Genomic DNA, 15,747 nt, shown 5'->3' on the forward strand with positions numbered 1-15,747 from the left:
TCACCAGAATGGCTCCTTCCCTTCCTCTTTCTTTCTTCCCTCCCTATCCCCGTCTCTCCTTCCTTCTCTGCCCTATATTTTAGGGCACTAATGGCGATGTGGGCTCATCCTGCAAATTTCATGCAATATTCCTGGATTTAATGATCCCTCCTAGGTTTGCTGAGTGTTTATTCTGGAAATTATATTTGTGACTATGATCTTGGAGCTCACTTATGGCTATTGCTGTGTCACTGTCTGTGGTAGTTTGAATATGATAGTTTAAATGTACAGCCCCATAGACTCAGGTGTTCTATAAAAACTGATGTTGCAACTTTAGCCCTTAGCAGGCAGATCCCTGCTAGAGGGGATGTGTCACTGGAGGCCAGATATTGGAAGTCCAGTCCTAAGATGTGTTTGGAGCTGATCTGTGTCCAGTCCTACTAGGTTTGAGCAGTTTGAGCTCTGGTGGTTCCTGCTTGCTGGTGTTGGTATTCTCTTGCCGTAGTTGTTTCTCTATACTTGGATCTATGAGAGGGAGCCAGCTTCTTCCACCACTGATGGTATTCCCTTGGATTCTGGAAGCCTGAAATAAATCCCCTCCTCCTGTAATTTGTGTCTGGATGTATTTTTGCCACAGAAACAAGGAGCTGACTGCAATGCTGACCCTGGGCCATGCCAGCTGACACCAAATGGAATATAAGTGAGCATATTAACCTGTGCATATGCACATACTTAAGATTATTTCTCTATATAGCCATATGCATTTCTATGAAACTTGAATTCATACTGACGTTTCAATCTCTAATCCATCATCACATATGATTCTAGACTCCTCCCCTTGTGGCTGCGATCACCCACCATGCATTCATGTAACGGTCCACTTTCAGTATGCATGCACAGCAGTATCAGGATTGTTAGCCCATCTGTCCATGAGAACCAATGTGGAGGACTGCATAGAATGCATATGCAAAAGTTTTCTAGCCATTAGTCTTACAGAATTTACTAAGTATCAGCATGTATTTTTTTCTATGCCTTCTGGCAGAATTATTTTATAAAATTGCACTTCATTTAGGTTTTCTTGTCACATATTCTCTGTTTTGTCTTGAGAGACCTAGGCAATATAAATTGTTTCTAATATACATACATTAAGATTTATTCTTTGTAGTATAAATGCCTCATATTTCCCAAAGGCAAATGCATCACAGTCACATGTGTCCATAGTTACAATATCATACAAAATAGCTTCAGTGTCCCAATAAAACCATTAAGACTTCACCTACTCAGATGCCTAGAAGCTACTGAGATTTTGCTGGGTTATTCTTTGTCAGCCAATTAGCAAATTGCATTAGGATTGATTCTCTCAGGGCTTGCTAGCTCCTTTATTTTTTTGCTAAATAGTCCTTTCTGTTATGTGCATTCATTTGCTTACTGAAGAGTGCCTTATATCCAAGTTTTGACAATATAAACAAAATAACTATATGCTATTTGTGTGCAGGCATTGTTTTGTTGCAGGGCTGGGAATAGAACTCAGGGCGTGTGTGGGTTCTGAAGGGACAGTTTACAAAACTCTGAGTGCATATTTAAGACCATGATTGCTAGATCATGCTGCCAGAAGACATTTAGCTTTATAATACCCTGTAAAGGGTTTCCAAGTTGGCTTCAACACTTCTCATTAGCAGTGACCATCCATTGTTCTGCACCATTACTTATTAATAATGTCATCAGGGTTTTACGTTTTTGGAGACTGTTTTTGAGGTAGGGTCTCACTCTAGCCCAGGTTGACCTGGAATTCACTATGCAGTCTCAGGATAGCCTCGAACTCACAGCGATCCTCCTACATCCGCCTCTCAAGGTTGGGATTAAAGGCATGCACCACCACGCCAGCAGTTTTCCATCTTTATTTTAGCTACTGTAGTATTGGTGTTGCCTTTTTGAGACTGCCTCTAGTATTGCATAGACTCTCCTTCAATTAACGATGTGGCTGAGGGTCTCCTTGGACCCCTGACACACAGGCCTGTACATTATGATGGCCAGGATTGCAGACACATACCACACACTTGATTGACTTTTGCCTTTAATTTTTAGTTATCCAATGACAATTGATGTTGAATGACTTTTTGAATGGTCACCTGTACTGTCTGCATCTTTTGGGTGAGATATCTGTTTAGGTATGTCTGTCTCTCTCTCTCTCTCTCTCTCTCTCTCTTTCTCTCTCTCTCTCTCTCCCTGTCTCAAAAGATAGAGGGAGAGAGAGAGAGAGAGAGAAAGAGAGAGAGAGAGAAAGAAAGAGAGAAAGAGAGAATGGACATTCCAAGGCCTCCTGCCTGCAAAATCCGCTCTGCAAATGAACTCCAGACACAAGTGCCACTTTGTGCATCTGGCTTTACTTTGGCACTGGGGAATTGAATTGTCAAGCTTTTCAAGAAAGTGCCTTTAATAGCAGAGCCATCTCTCTATCCTCTGTTTTCCATTTTTATTTGGATGATTGTTTAATTATTGTTGAATTTTAGGAAATGTGTCTTTTGGCTATAAGCAATTTCTCAAAATGAATTGTAGAAACAGAGGGATAGAATGGATTTTATAAACTTACATTGGGAATATTAGGAAGATATTGGCCAGTGATACATAATTTCAGTTAAACAAAAGAAATATGTTCAACAGCTATATTGTGTATTACGATAAATGTGATCAACCACAACCCAACATATATGTGAAAACTGCTAAGAGTATCTTCTCCTCATAAGCTTGCATGTGAAGCAATACAGATGTTCATTAGCTATTCCACAATCTATGTGTGTCTACATCAATTTTTATTTCTTTGATTATGACTCTGGTGTTGTACGTAAAACCTTATAATCAAACAACAAGCCAGCAGAGAGAGAGCTTCCAGCTCAGTTCTAACATGATTTTCAGTGTCCTGCCACCAAAATAAGTGGTGTCTTCAACAACAGGGTGATGCCATCTAGTTCTGGAGGACAAAGCCAGAAGTGTACAGTGCATTGTTGTGAGAGCCTAAGCCTGGCCACCAGCACAGCACAGCAGCTCCCAGGAGGAGCCCGTCCTGCACACAAGCCCCCTTAGCAGCCCCCGTCTCTGTAAGCAGCCCCCACCCACCCAGGGCACGTCACCCAATGCTCTTTCTTCAGCAGGGTATCCTTTCTGATTTGTATTTCAGTATTCCTTTGCAGATGATAATCCACTGTTTAATGTACCTTACTTCCTCTTTAGCTGATCTTTAGCTTGCTGCCACCTCATACAACCACAATGATTTTTAGTTATTGGTTTTTTGTTGATTATTATATTATTATAATATAATTAATATATATATAAGTATATATAATATAAATATACAATATATATAATTATATTTATTTATTAATTTTTATTGATTATAAGTTTATAGCAAGCTATTTAATTGTAGCTTTTGGCATATAATTGAATTTACATTTTTTTTTTCCTATATTTAAATTCATTTAATCCTAACTTTTAATGTTGTTCTGTACTTGATATAGGCTGAGGATCCAATCTCACATCCTGACATCTTCATGGCAAATGCTTTATCCATTGAGTAACTTCCCAACTTCTCGTCAAAGATCTCTTGGCTTTATTGGCTAGAGTTAGAGGAATAATTTAGCAATTTTAAATTGCCTGAAAAACTTCCAAAATTAAAAGTAATTCTATCATATGTTTCAATTCTCTATTATCAATTTCTCAATACTTTTTCTAGGAGAATTTATTAAATAATTCCAGGACCCATGAGGTGTCAAGCCTCTTCTGCCCAACATGATATGCCTAAGATTGGTCAGGAACACTGCTGATCAAGTTCTCAAACACAGACATTAAAGGTGGCTGACACAACTAGGTCATTTTACTTTCAAAACAAACACCAAGTAAATGAAATGAGCTTATGATGGTTGGAAATGTGGCAGACGTTAAAATGTGCATATTCCTCACATCTTTAGAATTACTCCTGGTATCAGAGGAGCTTGTTAACGGTGGGCAACTTGTAAAATCCATAGTAACAACAAATGGAAACCTTTAATGCAGAAAGCAGGTGAAAACAGAGCAGTACCTAAAGGCCATTCCCCATTGAATCATATGGTCCAAAATTGCAAAGAATATTCCAGCATGCCTCTCTCCAGGAAGGTGGCCTAAGCAGTATCTGAGAATGGTTTATAAGCGACAAAGGAGGGCATGACTGTACTCATCCACATGCCTGAATTTTATTCTAGGGCCAGTGTTGAGACCATTGGCAAAAGGATTGACAATCTAAGATCATTCCAAAACAAACACATTTGTGAGTAAATTAAAGAACCAATGCTTCAATGCTGTTAAGTGTGCCATGACCACACCTACACACACGCCTCTTTCTACAATAAATACCTGGTAAATCAGTAAGATCATTTATATAGATGACTTTCTCACAGACTTCGAACATGAATCAAGTATACGCTCGTCATTTTCCTATGCTGACCTTCCACATCACCACAAATAAAAAGTCCAACCTGACTTTCTGGTTGCCAAGCTGAAAATGTGACATTCATGTGAAACCCTTGTTCTTTCAGCCCCAAATCAAATCTCAAACTGAATTTATTTGTTGTTTACTCCTTCTAACCAGTAAAACAAATGCTCCAACAGCTGGGTTGTTTGCTTCTATTTTTCCCTGGTGGCAGACAGAAATCACGCACGTGTTTACTGAACGGATAAATACAGCACATTCTTTCCGGTCCCTCAACAATCTTGGAAACTGGGATTCTGGACACGAATCACAGAGCCATATGCAATCACATGTAATTATGCAAGTAAAATAAATCTCTCTTCTGAAGCGGTTGTCAGGAACATATTTTTAGCAATTAGAATTTTATGACACTGTATGTCATCATTTGTTTAAAAGTAAGTTACTGCCATGGATGGATATGTGGGTGTTGTGTGACTAAAGCAATTCGAACTCGTTCAATTCTTGAACCAGTTTTCCCTGTGGAATGATTTTATTGCTCGTGTCACTTAATCTCTTTTGCCATTACTGTAGATGGAGCCTGTGTTGCTCACTGCGTGACATCGGTTTTACAGTGGTCACGAAGCAAGCACGCTCGATGAGAATGGACGGGTGAATGAGCTGTGATTCTCTTCGGGACAGGTGTGGTGTCAATACACAGTGATATTTACTGTTGTTATGCAGGCATATTTACTGTTATCATTATACAGTCACGCCCACTGGCCTACTAAGCGTCGACGGTGGTCACGGCGATGGCAGCCATTGAGAGCAACTGGCAGATGCGCCACTTTGCACCTCAGCTTGGATTGCCCAATCATACGAGAAAGCAACACTCCAGAGTCACAGAAAGGTTCCTAAATTCAAAAGCTTAACTCCATGATCCTACACAAAAGGCCAAGTTTCAGTCTGTCCATTCTGACCGTCACAAGAGAAATGTACAAGTGTTTGTACAATCATGCCCTGAAGCCCGTGCTGACGAGGCTGCAGAACGAGAGGGCGAGCACTGAGAGAGCCTGCAAAGGGATGGGTGTGGTTAGCGCCCGTTTTTCTTTCATTTCAATAGAGGCTGGGTGAAATTCAAGCTGAGTTGCAAGAAATGGCCTCTTTCTTCCACTCATTTGTAGGTACACACACCCAACAAGTGTACACTGAGTGTCTATCAGGTTCCAGGCACTGTTTGACAAAACAGCGTGTGGCTAATTCTCCAGCTTGCTGCAAGCCAGTGACTCCATAAATGCCCATTACTCTAAGATAGATAGGGAATTATTGAACCAAATAAACCAAATTGTTCCAGGCAGACAAGATGAAGCCAACTGACCTTGAATGGGATTGGGTCATTGCCGTGGGAACAAATAAGAGGAAAACGAATTGCATCTCATGAGAACGGGAAAAATAAATCATTACTTAAACAAGCACGCCTGATGAGGAACACGGGTAGCACGTGATGATCCTGCAGGAAATGGGGGTTCAGTAAGACAGAGGGAGGGCCAACTGAAAGCATCGGGGGACAAAGACCTTCCACTTCAGAGTGAGGCTGTCACTAAGCTGTCGATGACAGGCAAGGGTCCCAAGCTGTAGTGATAACTTAGTATTTCTTCAGATTGTCATCCATCCTGTAGACACCCCTGGGGCTCTGAATGGCTGCCATTATGGTTTGAGTTTCCTTTATTTTTATGCTATTATTTCCTTCACTATTTTCATAATTTATTGGGGTTATTTTGGAAGAGGCTATTGAATGCAAAATTAACGCATGCTTCTTCATTCCTACACCAGTCATAAGGAAGAAGAAGTGATTTGGTACCATGCAATTTGTTTTTATAATTATGAGATCTTGTACACCAGCAGTCTAGCTACAAGATATGCTGGAAAGTCTTACTCCAAGCTCAGGTTACATACGTGATGAATTCTATCCTCAGCATAGCCTAGGGGTTCTGCCTCTTGTCCATTGGTAGCACTTGGGACAGGCACACTTTCTGGGATCACTCTTCCTGCTGCAGGGAGCTGTCTGTGCTGAGGTATGGCCACTGCACCCTGAGACCAGATGGCATCATGAACTCAGCACTGTGTCTTCTTGTGGTCAAACTGAGTTCATCAATTCTGCAGTATAATCAGGTGCTGTACAATGAGCCTAGACCTGCTTTCCATGGATGGAGACTGTATAAAGAAGTTGGACCCTTGCCCTGTGCCTTCCTAAGTGAGAAGCAGGGGTATCTTGGGTCATGAGCACTGTCCAGAAGTCTTGTTCTACAATGTGCACTGAGGAAAGGGCAGAAGCATCTAGAAGTCCCAGCATAGCTATGTGAATCTGGATTCTTGAGAACAAATACAACCATTCTGGTTGAAAGTTAAATACAGAAAGAGGCTCTTGTCAAAGGCCTTAGTGTAGCTAGTAAACTTTAGTCAGAGAAAATAAATGGAAATAGGTTTTAAAAACTTCTAATCTGCCAACCAACAATCAGAATGTAGGAAACCCACAGAATTTATGAGCCATATTTTCACCTGTCCTCCCAGTTACAGCAGCATTTCACCAAATCCCCCCAGAACTGAACTCTCCCAAGAAAGGAGCCAAACAGCCAGTGGGACCGAGCCACTCACAGGGCTGAGGGTTCAAAGGAGCTCTACAGCTGGTCACTCCTCAGCGCCACTCAAGTGACGGCAGCGTCTGATGACTGTATGGTTAACTTGCACTCTTATGTAAATCATGTTTTAAGCATCTCTACTATGCATGATCAAGGAAAAAGACCATACTTCCAGGGATCATTTCAGGAATTCATTACTAGATAAAATCGTAAAAAGGATATTCAGTAGAAAACACATTTCCTTATAAGCATATGCTATTTTGGCTACAACTTTATGAAATGAAAGTGAATTGAAAAGTGAAATTATCAGGCCATTTTAGTGAACACTGACTTGCATCAAAGCATATAACATTCAAGCAAAAGCTGGAGGACCCAAGTTTGTCATGACAATGACACAGGTTATTTTAGGAGCCCTATGACCCATGACCTTTGTTGCTAATTACCTGTCTTCTAGGCCACAATTGCTGATACATAAACATGCATGTGCATGTTCACACGAAGTGTGCTATATTGTGGAATCTTACAGAGCATGTAGTCTTTTATATATCATTTCATCTTCAGTTGGTGGACCAAGAGGACTGATTACTTACTAATACAAGCAGCAGGACAATGTCAGGGTTGTCACAGGCACAGGCAATGTGCATTGGTGTCCAAAAGTCCTCATCCTGGTGGTTGACATTGACTCCCCTGTCAATCAGGACTTCTGTGATGAAGGCATTGTCGTATCGGGCACACTGGAAGGGAAAAGCAACAAATGAAGTCACAGAAAATAAAAATACAGTTTGTTCCACATCCTCAATGACATAAAATCAAGGCCAAAAAGAAGATGGGAGGTGAGGCCAGCATTCGTTTTCTTGGTCCCCACAGTGAGCCTTGGGTATAGTGAGCTCCAGGCCATGCTGGGCTACAGTGCGAAATCTGCCTCGAAAAATTAAGAGAGGAAAATGAAACAAGAACAGTGCCATTTAGAAGGTATGCACGTGTGTGGGGGGAAAAGAAATTACGCTGTGGTAAGTAATGCTTTCACATGCATTTTACGGGGTACTGGCAGCTACACTGGGGAGAGCCAGAGTTTCAGCCAAGAATGCTGAAACAACCAGTAGTTCCGCACATCACCAAGCTGCCGAGCACAGTCATATAAAAGGTCCCAAAGGAAGCCAGAAAGAAAGAAGAGGAATGAAATGGGAACTGCACGCGGAATTAAATAGCAGACTTCAACCTAATCATACAGTGGTGAACATTCTGAACATCACAATTTTAAAAGCACAGATTACAAACCCAGCAAGGTGTTTTGAATGCGTCCCCCTAAAATTAATAGGGCGGCAGGTCCATAGTTAGTTTCACAGCTCCTCTCTAGCATCACTTAGAGATCCTGGCCAGTGCAATGAAGAACAGCAGCAACAATAATAAAAATAGGCGCTGGAGAGATGGCTTAGTGATTAGCACTTGCCTGTGAAGCATAAGGACCCTAGTTCAAGGCTCGATTCCTCAGGACCTACATAAGCCAGATGTACAAGGTGGTACATGCATCTGGAGTTAGTTTGCAGTGGCTAAAGGCCCTAGCATGCCCAATCTCTCTCTCTCTCTCTTTCTTCATCTGCCTGTCACTCTCAAATAAAAAATAAAAATAAACAAGATAAATAAATACATAAAAGTTTTCCATATTTGTAAGAAAGAATAAAACTACTGTCATTCATGTAAGACTTGACCATCTACGTGGGAAGAATACCAAATTAAAAACAAAAAAACCCTAGATTTAAGCATAAAAAAACCAAAATGTTAGAGTAGAGATATCAGTTATTCAATATACTATTAACAAAAATTTGGAACTTTTTTTGAGGGAGGTTCAAGTAGGGTCTTGCTGTAGCTCAGGCTGACCTGGAATTCACTATGTCATCTCAGGGTGGCATCGCACTCAGGCAATCTTCCTACCTCTGCCTCCCAAGCGCTGAGACTTAAAGGCATTTGCCACTATGCACATTTTTTTAAAATCAAAATCATATCAACATTTTTTAAATACTCAGGAATAAATAAAATAATTAAGACTGGAACACTAAAGGCTGCAAAATACTGGTGTGATAATTTTTTTATCATTGTGAGAAAACAGAAATGCAGACTATATTATTGAGGCAAAAGACATAATACTGTTACCTAAGCATTTCTGAGTGGAGTCAATTAAAATGCAATGAGAAATCCAACATGAATTCCTGTAAAAACTGAAAAAAATGAAAAAAGCTGAATCTAAAATTCATAAATTACTGCATAGGATCCAGAATAGCAGAAAAACTGTTGCATAGATAACCAAGTTGGCAGGCTAGCATCACCTAACTTCTAGACTTGACTAAAATGACAGTGACAATGCAGTGTGATGTTGGCATAAAATCAAATCAGTAAGTACAACATAAAATTTGTTAACAGATTACATTTTATATACATGCATATATATGTACATATGAGACAGTGAGGTGATTCATGGGGAAGCTTCAAAAACATGTCTGTGAAGCAAGTTCTTTCAGCAAATCATGTTGGGTTATTGGATCTGCATACAAATTACATACTTTTGACATACACATTGTACCATAGAATTCACTCATAACGGAAAGAGGAAAAACCTGAAACTTAAATTGTACCAGGTTAGAGAGATGGCTCGGTGGACAGAGTGCTTGTTTTACAAACATGAGGACCTGAGTTCCATCTCCACAGCCCACGTGGGGAAAGCTGGACAGGGCAGCCCTGTGGAGGTAGAGACAGGAGGACGTCTCGGGCTGCTGGCCAGCCTGCCTAACCCAGTTGGTAAACTCCAAGTTAATGAGAGACCCTGACTCAAAACAGTGATCAATGTTCTAGAAGAACAACACCTGACATTGTCTTCCGATCTGTACACAAACATGCACACACATGCAACTCCATATGTGCACAGCGCATAACTAAATAAAATCGCACTGTCTCACACTGTCCTTTGAGTCCACAGTGGGATAGTGCAAGCGTTGGCATAAAGCTTGCACACACACTAGAGGCAGCATGTAAAGTGATGGCAAACATATGTGGTTTGCACGGAATCATTCCCCTTTCAACAAAGCACTCTGTCTCTGATATTCCAAGTCATGTATGTCACAGCAGCGGGAAGCCTGTGTCTGTCCACTACAGTGTCTGACTCAGAAGCGGTGGCAGAGCCAGTGAGGTGACGACCACAGTGCCGCAGTGATCACGCTCAATACTTAGGTTTTACAGTGTGGTGCTTGAATCTCATTTATTCAATGAAATTCCCATAGAAACAATGCCTTTTCTTCTCTCCTTATTTTTCATAGAGCTCGCTGCTCAGTCAACAGTGATGTGCTTGACCTTTTCCCTCAGAGCCTGTTAAGATCACCTCCGCCCATTCCTCAGGTGGGGAAATCCGCATTTACAACTCAAAGGTAGCTGACACTTGAATATTCAGTATTTCACACAAAAAGTTAATTATGCAAAGCTGAAAGTGATATCCACCCTTCTCAAGTTTCTGAGGATTATGAATAATAACAGTGATAAATACCTTTAATCGCACTTGTCTGAACAGACTATGATGGTTGAACATCTCTTCAACAATGTTCTTATAATATTATCGCTACTTAGTATACCTACCGTGCCCTAGGAGGAATTTTCTCAAGATAACATCTTTTCCTCCCAAGCTTGTGACAATACATCATAAGACCAAGAAATGAGTGATCCAAGACTCTGCCAGGCTCATCCGGACTATGAGAAGGAAGTCTCTCTGTCTGCAGCCCGGCACTATCTCTAGGCTCCCCACCATCCTCTGCCTCTCCAAAGGCCAAGCAGAACTCACCACGTGATGTGCAGAACGAGTGTGAAGTGGGCTGCTGTTCTTGAAAATTAAGGATTTAAGAGAGTGACAGCAAAGGATGAGAAAGGTGTGGACAGAATACAGTGTATGCACAACTCCCACACCCATGGACCAAGTCCAGTGGCACTCCAGCCTCTCATCCATTTAAGGACAAAGCCCCTGGCTTACAGGTCAGGCATCCGAGTAGCATGCATGTTATCCTAGCAGAAGCCCTGCACCACGCACCACGTGCTCATAAAGCCTGGCCTGCGCTGCCAAGCTCTGCCCTCAGCTCACCCCTCCCCCACCCTTCCTCACCCTCACACAGTTCTCTTCTCCACAAGGTCTGCAACCCAGATAATTGTAAATAAATGCCTCTCATCTGCATCAGAGAACCTGCATGGAAACGTCTCTTCCCGAAAACACCACCTCTGCCCACAAATTTCTCTGGTGGAAGTAAAATTATTCTCCCAGTAGTCCATAAAAAACAAGTGTGGGCATTTCCTGAGCTATTGTTTATTCTTCTGGAAATATTATGAGCTCATATTTTATGCTTCTCTTGAAATCACATCCTTTGCTCCTACGATGACCACCCCCCCCTCAGTTTTAAATTTAGTCTTTTTATTAGCCCATAAAAACCATCATACAAAATAACCAGTTTCTCCATTAATTTAGTTTGCTCAAGTTGGTCCTCTGCCTTCTCTCTTGCTCCCTCCCCTTGCCCTCTTCTGCTGCTTCCCTTTCTCTTTCCAGCAGCACCCTTCTGTTTACACGTCAACTTCATGACACTGTCCCCTTGCCCCCTCTGCCCAACTCCCTCTAGACCTCGTTTTCACTTTTCATGGTCCCCTCTGTTGTTTTGTAACCTATACCCAGACACACACACACACGCATGTGAGCACAGACATGTGCATCAAATACAGGGTCTGCATATGAATGAAAACACACAGTGTTTCCCTAGTCTGTGATACTTCACTTAACATAGTGATTTCAAGTTTTGCCCATTTTACTAAAAATTTTGTTTGGCAGGGTGAGGGCTTCTTTAATCAGAAGATAGTGCCAGACTACTTAGGAGACTCAAAACTCATCAACATGTTAAGAATAAGTGACATTTGACTGCTCAGTGGTAAATGAGACATTTCTGTCACCCTCCAAAGCTCAAGGAATGGGAAATATTATGGTAGAGAAAACAGAAAGGATGGACGAGACATAAAGTGGAGAGGAATACTTTGGATTACTATCTTTTTGTTTGCGTCTCTTACTTCATGACCTCAGAGCAGCTGTCATCACCTCCACAAGAACTCCACAATATTGTGCTCATTAACATTTTGACATGGATGATGGAGATGGGAAAAGAAAACAAAAACTAAAGTACCTGAACAGAAGAGGGACTAATTGTAAAGAAGGAGTTCAGTGGAAGGGAAGAAGAGGGGACAGAATAATACAGTATTGGGAGGGGTTTATGATCAAGCTACATGACGTTCAAAATATGAAAATTATCAATAAAAGTAGATCGTAATTTAATGTCTTCATTGTGGCATATAAAACTCCATGTGTAGATGTACCACATTTTCCTTATTCATCATCTGTTGATCACAAGTTAGTGCCATTCATTAGCTGTTGGAACTTGCAGCATTAGACATGAATGAGCAAGTATCTCAGTGGTAAGTCTGGGAGTATTTGGGGTATATGATCAGAACTAGTAGAGCTGGGTCATATCCCAGTTTTATTTATGATTTTTAGAAACCTCCTATTGCAGTTATCTTCTCATTGCTGGACAAAGCAGCTGATGGGAGGAACGTGTTTTACTTTGGCTCATAGTCACAAGTGGAAGCTCGATGGCAGGGGAAAGCATGGCATGAGCAGAGGCTGGACGTCACTTTTGCCATGGCAGGTGGAAAGCAGCTGCTGGCAAGGGGAAGCTGGCTGTAACATTGCTAAACCTGCCCAAACAACAACACACCTCCTCTAGAAAGGCTCCACATCCAAAATTGCCACCAGTTTGGACCAAGCATTCAGAGCGCATGAATATATGGGGGGTTTCTGAATGAACCCACCACACCTCCATACTGACTTCCCTAATGGCCATGCCACTCTACAGCCCCTCCAGCGCTGGGGGAGTCTTCCTGCTTCCCCACATCCCCACCAGCATTGTCACGTGTCCTTGATGACAGCCACTCAGACTGCGGAAATAGAATCTCACAGTAGTTTTAATTTGCATTGTCCTGACGGCTAAGGTTGTTAAACACGTTTTTTTTTTTTTTTTTTTTTTTTTTTGTAAAAAGCTTATCAGGGGAGGAAAGATGGCTTAGTGGCTAATGTGCTTGTCTGCAAAGGCCCAAAGACTCAGCTTTGACTTTTCAGAACCCACGTGAACCAGATACACAAGGTGGTGCACGCTTACAAGGTGGCACTTGCATACAAGGAGGCACACACACATCTGGAATTTGTTGGCAGTGGCTAAGGCCCGGGCACGCCAATTCTTTCTCCCTTACTTTTTCCCTAATTAAAAAAAAATATATATCAGTCAATTGTGTTTCCTTGGAGAAGTCTCCCCAGTTAGAGTTAGGGTCCATTTATTGACTGTATTACACACTCTTTATGGTAGACTTAGGGACCAAGACCTCGGCTCTCACTAAAATCTGAGACTACGTAGTGGTGGTGACCAATAGCAATGGGTGACTCATCTTGTACAACAGCCCCATAGTGTTTCTCAGGATGCCACTGATCTTCACCCACCACTCACTCTCCTTACCAACAGCAGCATCAGGCACCTTGAAAAGCTGCATCATAATGCCCTAGTATATAATCAAAATATCTCATTCTCTCTCCTAGAGACAGAGATGTCACTCATGCCCGGCATAGGACAATGTGATGGAGCTTGTTTTCTCCACCAGACAGAGGTGTGGGCAAGGTGCATCCTTTAGAGGAGGCGATGAGGTAATGGAAGTATGACCAGAGAAGAGAATAAGGGACCCCAGTTAGTTCTTGTGAGAGTGAGTTGTTATAAGGCAGTAAGCCTGACAAGCCCTATGATCTTACTCTCTTGCACAAACACTGCCAGTCTCTTGCCTCCCTGACAGATACACCTGTGATGCCCATACTGGAGGCTGAACTGAGGACTGCATGAGCTTGAACGTTAATCTTCCAGCACTGTAAGGCACAAACCTCTCTGACTTGTACACCATCCGGTGTCTGGTGCTGTATCTATAAAATTCACAAATACAATAGTGTTTGCCAGGACACATTGCAGGATACCTAACAGCTAATTCTTATGAGCTGGACACACATGGGAGCCAAATAGAATCTCAAAGAATTGTCTCAGTGTTTTTGCCATTAAGAAATTATAAATGCTTGTGGATACCATGTGAGTCCCTGGATCCTCAAGGCCATGGTTCTCCAAAGGCATCCAGGCAACCATGGAGAGCAGCTTTGAATAGACATGAGTGCAACAGGATGTTACATGCCTGACTTCAGAGAGTAGTTCTGTTTATTCAATAGGGAAATGGGTTTCTAAGCAGTTGAGAGCAGGAAGAGGGTCCTAAGGGGATTGGTGCTTTCAAAGGCTGCTAGCCAATGCCTAGAGACATTCATTCCAGCACATAGGGAGAGAGTCAGGTGATCTCTGTAATGGTGGGAAGACGTTGGCATGGCGATGGGCTGCGTGAAGGCTACTGGCTGACACCATATAAAGAGTTTCCTAGGCAACTGGCCGAAGGTCACAGGGCTATGGGCAAAGCCTAACTCTCAGGACGTCCAGGTGTCCCAGGCTTGGGAGGGGCTGGCCTCCTGTAGCCCAGGGGCCCTTACCTGTCCCTGTCAGCTCAGGCCCTTTTCCTGAAGAATCCAGCCTGTGCCCGGCAGTGCCCAAGAACACTGACGTGCTCAAACTCATTTAAACATTACACACTGTATTAAAACATCACCTAGCACCATCCATATGAATCAGTTTTATTTGTAGACATCAGTTTAAAAGGAAATTTGAAGACTCCCAGCTATCTTAGTGAACAGAGCTTAAGACACTGAAAAGTAAATTTAAAGACTTCATTCAAGAATAATTTATATAAAATCAAATGGCTATAAAAGGAAATCTGGAATTATAGTTTGTCATCTTTAAGGTATCCTGTGAGTTGTTATCACTGGCTAGAGGAAGCCTGCATAGTGGTGATGTTCAGAACAGTCCAGGTTCTCTGAGGCAGGATCCTGAACCTGCACTTTCAAAGTTCACTGATATTAAAGAGGTCAACAGGAAGTTTGTGAAAAAATGTCTTCTTTGTTTATCTTCATCCTTTCTGTAAAAAGCATTCTGATTCTTTATACATCAGCCTTGTCTATGGATAGGTACAAAAAGAAAACAAAAAACACACAGCTCATAACCTGTTGTTCGAACAACAATAACAAAAGGAAGCTTCTCCTTCCAGAATGTTCCGGGCAATGCCACAGTTGCTGTTCTGCGTCTCTCATCCTCCTCAGTTGTGCACACAGGTGCTTAGGAAGGAAATGGAGCTGCCACAGCACTGAGGGCAACAATGGTGCTCTCTTGGAGGCCAAAGAGACACAGGCAAAGTCCACTCAGGCATTCACATGCTAATTCACAGCCCTGGAAAATGAGGAGACCCTTTTCAACTGTCCATGGTCAGCACCTGAGCCTCACTCACTTCGGACACTGGCACTGCCCCACCCCTGGCACTGGCATCGCCCAGTCTTCTCTCTGCCTTTCCCTTGCCTTTTTTTCTGCTGTACCTCCTGTGGGAGTGACCTCACCACAGCCTGCAGAGAGCCCCGTCCACCCTTGAAGTCTCCAGAGAGCACACAGACTTCTGCTCTGATAAGTTTCCTTGCTAGCTTTAACATTGCTTATTTATCTCTTTGCC

The 15,747-nt window shown here is 42.1% G+C and overlaps 1 protein-coding gene across 4 annotated transcripts in view; it reads right to left on the reverse strand.

The window, feature by feature from the left end:
• The window catches only part of Myo16 (myosin XVI), a 524,203-nt gene that overhangs the window by 348,074 nt on the left and 160,382 nt on the right, over positions 1-15,747 (reverse strand). For all 4 annotated transcript variants that reach the window (XM_004663404.3, XM_045145894.1, XM_045145893.1 and 1 more), the window contains exon 4: positions 7,644-7,787. In XM_004663404.3, coding sequence (XP_004663461.2) covers positions 7,644-7,787 — 144 coding nt within the window. The remainder of the gene's footprint in view (positions 1-7,643; positions 7,788-15,747) is intronic.

The sequence above is a fragment of the Jaculus jaculus genome, chromosome 3 (genome assembly GCF_020740685.1).
Source record: "Jaculus jaculus isolate mJacJac1 chromosome 3, mJacJac1.mat.Y.cur, whole genome shotgun sequence".
Lineage (NCBI taxonomy): Eukaryota > Metazoa > Chordata > Mammalia > Rodentia > Dipodidae > Jaculus > Jaculus jaculus.